Source organism: Panthera tigris, chromosome D4 (genome assembly GCF_018350195.1).
Source record: "Panthera tigris isolate Pti1 chromosome D4, P.tigris_Pti1_mat1.1, whole genome shotgun sequence".
Taxonomy (NCBI): Eukaryota; Metazoa; Chordata; class Mammalia; order Carnivora; family Felidae; genus Panthera; species Panthera tigris.
Window position 1 is genome coordinate 65637957 of NC_056672.1, and position 9810 is coordinate 65647766.

The 9810-nt window shown below is 38.8% G+C and overlaps 1 protein-coding gene across 1 annotated transcript; it reads left to right on the forward strand.

The window, feature by feature from the left end:
• The first annotated feature begins 8646 nt into the window (after window positions 1–8646).
• On the forward strand, window positions 8647–9591 carry LOC102952976 (olfactory receptor 13D1-like). The gene has a single exon (XM_007094476.2). The coding sequence runs from the start codon at window positions 8647–8649 to the stop codon at window positions 9589–9591; it is 945 nt and encodes a 314-aa protein (XP_007094538.2).
• Window positions 9592–9810: the final 219 nt, after the last annotated feature.

A 9810-nucleotide genomic window follows, 5' to 3' on the forward strand; every position in this document is an offset into this window, starting at 1 on the left:
ATAGAAATATATGGGTTTAGAGTCATTGTGATGTCCGTAGGTTTCATGCTTGTAGCGATGTCTCTGGGACTTTGTCTCACAGGATCCCCCTTAGGATCTCTTGTAGGGCTGGTTTGGTGGTGACAAATTCCTTCAGTTTTTGTTTGTTTGGGAAGACCTTTATCTCTCCTTCTATTCTAAATGACACACTTGCTAGATAAAGGATTCTCGGCTGCATATTTTTTCTGTTCATCACATTGAAGATCTCCTGCCATTCCTTTCTGGCCTGCCAAGTTTCAGTAGAGAGATTGGTCACAAGCCTTATAGGTCTCCCTTTATATGTTAGAGCACGTTTATCTCTAGCTGCTTTCAGAATTTTCTCTTTATCCTTGTATTTTGCCAGTTTCACTATGATATGTCATGCAGAGGATCGATTCAAGTGACGTCTGAAGGGAGTTCTCTGTGTCTCTTGGATTTCAATGCCTTTTTCCTTCCCCAGATCAGGGAAGTTCTCAGCTATTATTTCTTCAAGTACACCTTCAGCACCTTTCCCTCTCTCTTCTTCCTCTGGAATACCAATTATGCGTAGATTATTTCTCTTTAGTGCATCACTTAGTTCTCTAATTTTCCCCTCATACTCCTGGATTTTTTTATCTTTTTCTCAGCTTCTTCTTTTTCCATAATTTTATCTTCTAGTTCACCTATTCTCTCCTCTGCCTCTTCAATCCGAGCCATAGTTGTCTCCATTTTATTTTGCAGCTCATTGATAGCATTTTTTAGCTCCTCCTGGCTGTTCCTTAGTCCCTTGATCTCTGTAGCAAGAGATTCTCTGCTGTCCTTTATACTGTTTTCAAGCCCAGCGATTAATTTTATGACTATTATTCTAAATTCACTTCTGTTATATTGTTTAAATCGTTTTTGATCAGTTTGTTAGCTGTTGTTATTTCCTGGACTTTTTTTGAGGGGAATTCTTCCATTTTGTCATTTTGGATAGTCCCTGGAGTGGTGCAGGACTGCGGGGCACTTCCCCTGTGCTGTCTTGAATAACTTGCATTGGTGGGTGGGGCCGCAGTCAGACCTGATGTCTGCCCCCAGCCCACTGCTGGGGCCACAGTCAGACTGGTGTGTGCCTTCTCCTCCCCTCTCCTAGGGGCGGGATTCATTGTGGGGTGGCGTGGCCATCTGGGCTACTTGCACACTGCCAAGCTTGTGGTGCTGGGGATCTGGCGTATTAGCTGGGGTGGATCGGCAAGGTGCACAGGGGCGGGAGGGGCAGGCTCAGCTCGCTTTTCCTTCTGTGATCCGCTTCGGGATCAGAAGCGGTGCCCTGCGGCACCAGGAGGGAGTCAGACCCGCCAGAGGGATGGATCCACAGAACCACAGCTTTGGGTGTTTGTGCGGTGCAAGCAAGTTCCCTGGCAGGAACTGGTTCCCTTTGGGATTTTGGCTGGGGGATGGGCAAGGGAGATGGCGCTGGAGAGCGCCTTTGTTCCCAGCCAAGCTGAGCTCTGTGGTCCGGGGCTCAACAACTCTCCCTCCCGTTGTCCTCCAGCCCTCCCGTTCTCCGTTCTCCGAGCAGAGCTGTTAGCTTATGACCTTCCAGATATCAAGTCCTGCTTGCTGTCGGAACACATTCCGTCTGGCCCCTCCGCTTTTGCAAGCCAAACTCGGGGGCTCTGCTTGGCCGGCGGGCCGCCCCTCCACCCCAGCTCCCTCTCGCCAGTCCGTGGAGCGCTCACTGCCTCGCCGCCCTTCCCACCCTCTTCCGTGGGCCTCTGGTCTGCGCTTGGCTCCAGAGACTCCATTCTGCTAGTCTTCTGGCGGTTTTCTGGGTTATTTAGGCAGGTGTAGGTGGAATCTAAGTGATCAGCAGGATGCGCAGTGAGCCCAGTGTCCTCCTATGCCGTCATCTTCCCAGGATCCCCTCAATCAAGAAGTTATTTTATTTTAAAAGTGCTGAATAAGACAATGCAAAAATTAAGGAATTATTGGGTGAAGAAAATACCATGGATATACATGAACATCATTGCAAATAAATCACTTCCCCTTATCATGGAAAATGAATACCAGCCTAAATTACCAGATTAAATTAACATGTGTTATGCATTCAATCTATGCCAGTGATGTTCAGGTATGTTACACTAATCCTCAAAACAACTCTAAGAATAGGTTACACAACCCCATTTTAAATGACACATAATGCTGTGAGATAATGTTTTGCACAAGGTTTATACAGCCAAAATGCCAAAGAGCCAAGACTGAAGTTTAGGTCTTCCAAGCCAAGTGCTTTCCAATAGACATAGTACATCGCTTTATCAGTGTTTAAGGCAACAGAGTAAGAACTGGGACACAGTAGGCTTCCAGAGACAGAGAGCTATGCACTGTAATATGGCCCTAGAAATGGTCAGGGCATGAAAAGGATGAGCTGGGTCAATGATCCCAGCAGTGAGCCTGGTTCACTGAAGATCCCAGCAACAAAGAAGTGTTCTTTGTTTCTACACAGATATGTGAAACAAAACCCAGGATAATTCTCAACACCATATAAGAAAATGAAAAGAAGCTTTGCTGTAAGTAGAGGACTACTGCTCATTATTAGCAATTGTGGGGTTGCTATTTATTCAGATATGCACCAGAGATCTAGCACCAGGGATGTCTGGTATCATGAAGAATATGTTGTTTCATAAACAGGAAGGGAAATAAGCTGAAGCAGACCATAGGATGCAATACATAGTGCATTTGATTTCTTTCTGAGGGGAGGGAGGCACAGCCTGTTTCAAGAAGCTCCTTAGGTTAAAATCAGGAAGTCACGGTGAGTACAAGTGCTTTACAAACTTCTACTCTTTTCTCTTGGTGAACTTGGATTGAAAGGTGAATGCTTCATGATCCAAGTCCTCAAGCAGAGTTTGCTTTCCTTCTGTAGGTGATCCCCAAAGATGAGCATCAATCTAAAGACAGACCTTTAGAGCAAGATGGACAGAAACAGCCAGGCAAGAAACAAACTTCACTTCTTTTTGGTAGAAATAAAGAAGCCAAGGTAACAGTAATCACTAATATCCCCCACACTCCTCACACTGACTCTATTTTCTGCCTTACCTTTTACTGTCTGATATACTTGGGTGCTTCATAAGGTACATCCTATCCATACTGCCCACCTGGACCACTCTAACTGGTGAAGTCTAGAATCCTATTCCAAAAATTGGAACTGTTCAGTGTGTCTGCTCAGAGTGCATATATTTGTGAAGTGATTGCTTGAAATAAAATATTAAATGGCTTAAGTCAGTCTGTGTAATCAAACAACAGAAAATCTCTCTCCAATATCCATTAACTGTTCTTACCCTTTCTTGGGTTTTAATGAAAACTGAGGACAGAATTCTGTAAACCCTTGCCACTGTTTCCTTAAAAGGAAAAGTTAAAAATGCTTTTGATTTTTTTATTACGTTTTTAATTCCACTGTAGTTAACATACAGTGTTCTATTAGCTTCAGGTGTACAATATAGTCAGTCGACAGATCTATACACTATTCAGTGTTCATCATGATAAAGGTACTCTTTTATCCACATCACCTATTTCACGCATCTTCTACCTACCTCCCTTCTGATAACCATCAGTTTTTTCTCTATAGTTAAGGTCTGTTTCTTGGTTTTTCTATTTTCCTTTGCTCATTTGTTTTATTTCTTATATTCCACATGAGACCATAAAGTGTTTGTCTTTCTCTGACTTCTTTCACTTAGCATTATGCTCTCCAGCTCTATCCATGCTACTGCAAATGGCAAGATTTCATTCTTTTTTATAGCTGAGTAATATTCCATTGTGTATCTATACATCTTTATACATTCATCTATCAGTGGACACTTGGGCTGCTTCCATAATTTAGCTATTGTAAATCATGCTGCAATAAATATAGGAGTGCATATATCCATTTGAATTCGTGTTTTGTATTTTGGAGGGTAAATACCCAGTAGTGTGATTTCTGGATTGTAGGGTAGTTCCATTTTTAATTTTTTGAGGAACCTCATACTGTTTTCCAGAGTGGCTATAAATGCCCACCTACAGTGCATGAGGGTTCATTTTTCTCCACATCCTTGCCGTCACTTATCATTTCTTGTGTTTTTGACTTTAGACATTCTGAGTGGTGTGAGGTAGTATCTCATTGTAGTTTTGATTTGCATTGTAGTTTGATTTGCATTACTCATGATGAGTAATGTTGAGAATCTTTTCATGTGTCTGTTGGCCATCTAGATGTCTTCTTTGGAGAAATGTCTGTTCATGGCTTTTGCTCATTTTTTGATTGGATCATTTGTTTTTTGGGGTATTGAGTTGTATCAGTTATTTATATATTTTGGATACTAATCCTTCATCAGATATGCAATTGGCAAATATTTTCTCCCACACTGTAGGCTGCCTTTAATATTGATTGTTTCCCTCGCTGGGCAGAAGCTTTCTATTTTGCTGTAGTTTATTTTTGCTTTTATTTCCCTTGCCTCAGGAGACATATCTAGAAAAATGTTATTACAGTCGATGACAGAGAAATTACTGCCTGTGCTCTCTTCCAGAATTTTTATGGTTTCCTGTATCACATTTAAATCTTTAATCAATTTTTTTTTATTTTTTTAAAATTTTTTTTTTCAACGTTTTTTTTTTTTATTTATTTTTGGGACAGAGAGAGACAGAGCATGAACGGGGGAGGGGCAGAGAGAGAGGGAGACACAGAATCAGAAATAGGCTCCAGGCTCCGAGCCATCAGCCCAGAGCCTGACGTGGGGCTCGAACTCACGGACCGCGAGATCGTGACCTGGCTGAAGTCGGACGCTTAACCGACTGCGCCACCCAGGCGCCCCTAAATCTTTAATCAATTTTGAGGTTATTTTCACGTATAGCGTAAAAAAGTGGTCCAATTTCATTCTTCTGCATGTAGCCGACCAGTTTTCCCAACACCATTTGTTGAAGAGACTTTTTCCCACTGCATATTCTTTCCCCCTTTGTCAAAGATCAATTCGCCATATAAATGCAGATTTCTGGGTTTTCTATTCTGTTCCACTGATCTATTTTTGTGCCAATACCATACTGTTTTGATGACTAGAACTTTGTAGTATCACCTTAAGTCTGGAACTGTGATGCTTCCAGTTTTGTTTTTCAACATTGCTTTGATTATTCAGGGTCTTTTGTGATTCCATACAAATTTTAAGGTTGTTTATTCCAGTTCTGTGAATAATGCTGTTGGTATTTTTATAGGGATTGTCTTAAATCTGTCGATTGCTTTGGGAAGCATGCACATTTTAACAATATTTGTTCTTCCAACACATGAGCATTGAATGTCTTCCCATTTCTTTGTGCCATCCTTAATTTCTTTCATCAGTGTTTTATAGTTTTCAGAGTAGAGGTCTCTCACCTCTTTGGTTAAGTTCTTCCTAAGTACTTTATTATTTTCGGTGCAATTGTAAATGGGATTGTTTTATTAATTTCTCTTTTTGGTGCTTCATTATTAGTGTATAGAAATGCAACAGGGGAGACTGGGTGGCTCAGTTAAGTGTCCAACTCTTGATTTTGGCTTAGGTTATGATCTCAGAGTCCATGAGATTGAGCCTCGTGTCAGGATCTGCACTGACAGCATGGAGCCTTCTTGGGATTCTCTCCCTCCCCCTCTCTCTCTGCCCCTACCCTGCTCATGCTCAATCTCTCTCTCTATCAAAATAAACAATTTTTTTAATGCAACAGATTTCTGTACATTGATTTTGTATCCTCTGACTTTACTGAATTCACTTTTCAGTTCTAGTAGTTGTTCATGTAGTCTTTTAGGGTTTTCTGTATATAGTATTATGTCATCTGCAAAGAGTGAAAGTTTTACTTCTTCTTTACCAATTTGGATGCCTTTTATTTTTGGTTGTCTAAGTGCTGTAGTGAGGACTTCCAGTACTATGTCGAATAAATGTGGAGAGAGTGGACAACCTTGTTCCTGACCTTAGGGGAAAAGCTCTCTTTTCCCCATTGAGAATGATGCTAGTTGTAGGTTTTTCATATAAGGCCTTTATTAAGTTAAGGGATTTTCCCTCTAAACCTACTTTGTTGAGGGTATTTATCATGAATGGTGGTACTGTGTCAAATGCTTTTACTGTGTCTATTGAAATGATCATATGGTTTTTATCCTTTCTAATATTTATGGGATATAAAGCATTGATTGTTTTGTGAATATTGAAACACCCTTGCATCCTGGGAATAAATTCCACTTGATGGCGGTGAATGATTTTTTTAATGTATTGCTGGATTTCTTTTGCTAGTATATTGTTGAGGATTTTTAAATACTTCTGATTTTTACAGTCATAAAATATATATTCTTCATGTTTTGAAAATTTGGAGAATGAGGAAAAATTTAGAAAAATTAAGAAAAATTAAGAATATTAATAATGTTTCCAAATACTGCATTTCAGAGAAAACTAATATTTTGCTGTGGCTGCTTTTTCAGCCACACGTATACAAAATGTGATCACTTATATTGTTATGAAATTTCCTATTATAATGTAACATTACACCATGAGCATTTTTCTTTCCCTTTGCTGTTCTCCAAGAGTTGGTTGTACAACACATGAAGGTATGTCATCTTACGAATACAGAATGATCCACAATCAACAAAAACCAGACTTCCAGCAACCTAAAAGAAAGAGAAAAACTTGCTGCAACTGCTCAAATTCTAACCAAACTGGAATCATGAAATGACATGAAATGTCATTTATTTCTCCTACTCTATTCTACTGGGTGGATCATTCAGAAGAAAAAAAAAAGTTAAATAATAATAATAGTGCCAGTACAAATCTTTGACTACTTTTACAAATATACTCCAGAATTTTACAATTTTGAATTATGTGGCCCAATGATTTGATAGAGATGATCTTTATTATCTTAATTATGTATCCTCTCATATCTATATCTAAGGGATTTACTGAGAATGAGTATTGTATGTTATCAAATGCTTTTTTGGCATCTTGTTAGATGACAGTATGTTTTGGTTTTTTGCCTGCTTCTTTAGTGTGTTTTATTGATAGATTTTCAATTATTAATTTGGAATTTCATTAATTCATGAAATAAATTATATCACTTTAGTATAGGGTTTGGATGTGTTTTATTTACTATTATTATATATATTCATAAGTAATATTGATCCAGAGTTTTGTTCTATCCTTGATAGAACAGGCTATTTTAGTTTGATAAAATGTTTTTGTAAAATGTTCCATATATTTTTTCATATTGAAACATGTCATATAGCACAGAAATTGTTTCTTAAAAGCTTAAAATAACTGTCATAAGCATTCTGCATCCAGCTTCCATTTTGAAAAACAAGTTCTCACAATGGGATCTCTATTACCTACCACAGTACATAAGGCAGAGTTTGAGTTGTATAGATAAATAAATGAAGCATTCTATGAGAGATGTTAAGTATAGGATGCTATGACAATACATAAAAGGAGTATCCTCCTCACAAAAAGAGATGAGATTGTTTTCCTAGAAAAGGTGATGTCTAAGTTAGGAGGTTCCCTTCTAGCTTAAGAAAACATGTACAAATGCATAAGGAAGAAAGAGTGTAGTATTATGGGGAGAATGAAAGAAATAGCATGGCCATTGCAGAGCATGTGGGGTATCAGTAGTACCTCCATAATATCTTAATTAGAAGAATCAAGGGGTAACAATATGATTGGAGGAAGAGCTGGAGGACTTTTCTTAAAGTTGTGTTGGATAGCACACACATTGTTTTACAAAGATTATATTTTCCTAGTAAAATGTTTTTTTGTGGGGTTGCTGATGAAGATCATGAAGAAACAAACCCTCCCTTGATACCATATTTGAAGAGGAAATGGAAAAAGTGAAAGCAAAGGTAAATGAAGAAGTTCAGATAGGCCTACCTGATGGGTTGATTTGATGTTCCTGGTAACGTTATTTTTTCTGTTCTCTCTTGTTTTGACCTAAATTCTAAGAAATGCTCCCCCCACCGGATTCTGGGACTATTTTTGAACAGAGAGAAAGCTTCCTTCATCTTTGTATATATATATATGTAAATATACACCTAATATTATTATATTACATAGAATAAATATGATTATATCATATACATGCAATGTTGGAACTACCCGCTGTTCTAGGTACCTAACAGATTTTATTCAAGTCAAATTGAAGAACAACTTGACAAATAATTATTGCTTTTTTTCCAGGTTACTATGAGCTATCTCATAGTAAAAATGAATAGTTTACTAAAATGAATAGTTTACTGAACTTATATTCAGGTTAAATGATATGGTGCTAGATCTACATAATCTTTTAAATAGAGACCTGCTTCATCAAAAAACAGCTTTAATTTAAAATTTTCTATTAACAAAGACATCCCTATATATCTACATTTAAAAGTAGTTTGTCCTAAATTTTATTTGGCACTTCCCAGTAAAACTCTTGGAGTATTAGTAGCCTTGACAATGCTGCTGTGTAGTCCTCAGATGTTCTGGATTTCTCAAAGCCTTACTACCATCCATCATCAATAAAATTTATACCATGTCCTTCATCTTTTGCTTCCTAGGAGTGTTTCAAGAAACAAATACAATACTGGAAGTGAAGGTGTACTAAAGATCAACATTAAAAATTTAAATTTCCCTGAGTCTTGTCCTTTTCTAAATGTGACATGGACACATGAGGATGGGGAATTATTCAACCGTGACCAAATTCTTTCTGGTGGGACTTTCCAAATACCCAGAGCTCCAGCTTTTTCTGTTCGTGCTCTGCCTCATCATGCATGTGATAATTCTGCTGGGAAATAGCCTCCTCATTGTCATCAGCACATTTGATTCTCGCCTCCACACCCCCATGTACTTCTTCCTTGGGAACCTCTCATTCTTGGACATCTGCTACACATCATCATCCATTCCCCCGATGCTTGTCATATTTAAGTCTGAGAGAAAATCTATCTCCTTCATTGGCTGTGCTCTGCAGATGGTTGTCTCCCTTGGGTTGGGCTCCGCTGAGTGTATCCTCCTGGCTGTGATGGCCTATGATAGGTATGTGGCCATCTGCAACCCACTGAGGTACCCCATCATCGTGAACAGGGTGCTTTATGTGCACATGGCTGCTTGGTCCTGGATCATAGGCTGCCTAAACTCCTTAGTGCAAACAGTCCTGACAATGGTATTGCCTTTCTGTGGGAATAATGTCATTGATCATATTACCTGTGAGATCCTGGCTCTTCTTAAACTCACATGTTCAGATATCACCATCAATGTGCTTATCATGACAGTGGCAAATATTGTTTTACTGGTGATTCCTCTGCTGTTAATTCTCATTTCCTATGTTTTTATCCTCTCTTCCATCCTGAGAATTAATTCTGCTGAAGAGATAAAGAAAGCTTTTTCTACCTGTTCTGCCCACCTGACTGTGGTTATCTTCTTCCATGGTTCAGCCCTTTTTATGTACATGAAGCCCAAGTCAAAGGACACAAACACTTCTGATGAGATCATTGGACTGTCTTATGGAGTGGTAACCCCGATGTTGAATCCCATCATCTACAGCATGAAGGATAAAGAAGTGAAAGAAGCCATGAAGAAAGTCCTAAGCAGACACCTGAATTTATTGAAATCATGAAAGGCCTTAAGGCATGTGATATCCTAAGTGGAGAACTGGATCTTGTGTTTATATTCAAAGATGAAACTGCAAAACCTACTATCATGACAGCTTGTATGTTTGCAAAGCCAAATTTGGGACTCATTCTTTTCAACATAAAATGCTTATGTAAGTCTTCTAAATAGTGCCTTATCTGCTGGGTTTCCAGCTATAAGCAGGTCTGCTAATTGCTCCCATGAA

What these genes read in the sequence shown, in the direction of transcription:
- LOC102952976 (XM_007094476.2), top strand. Translation starts at nt 8,647, where the DNA reads ATGAGGATGGGGAATTATTCAACCGTGACCAAATTCTTTCTGGTGGGA.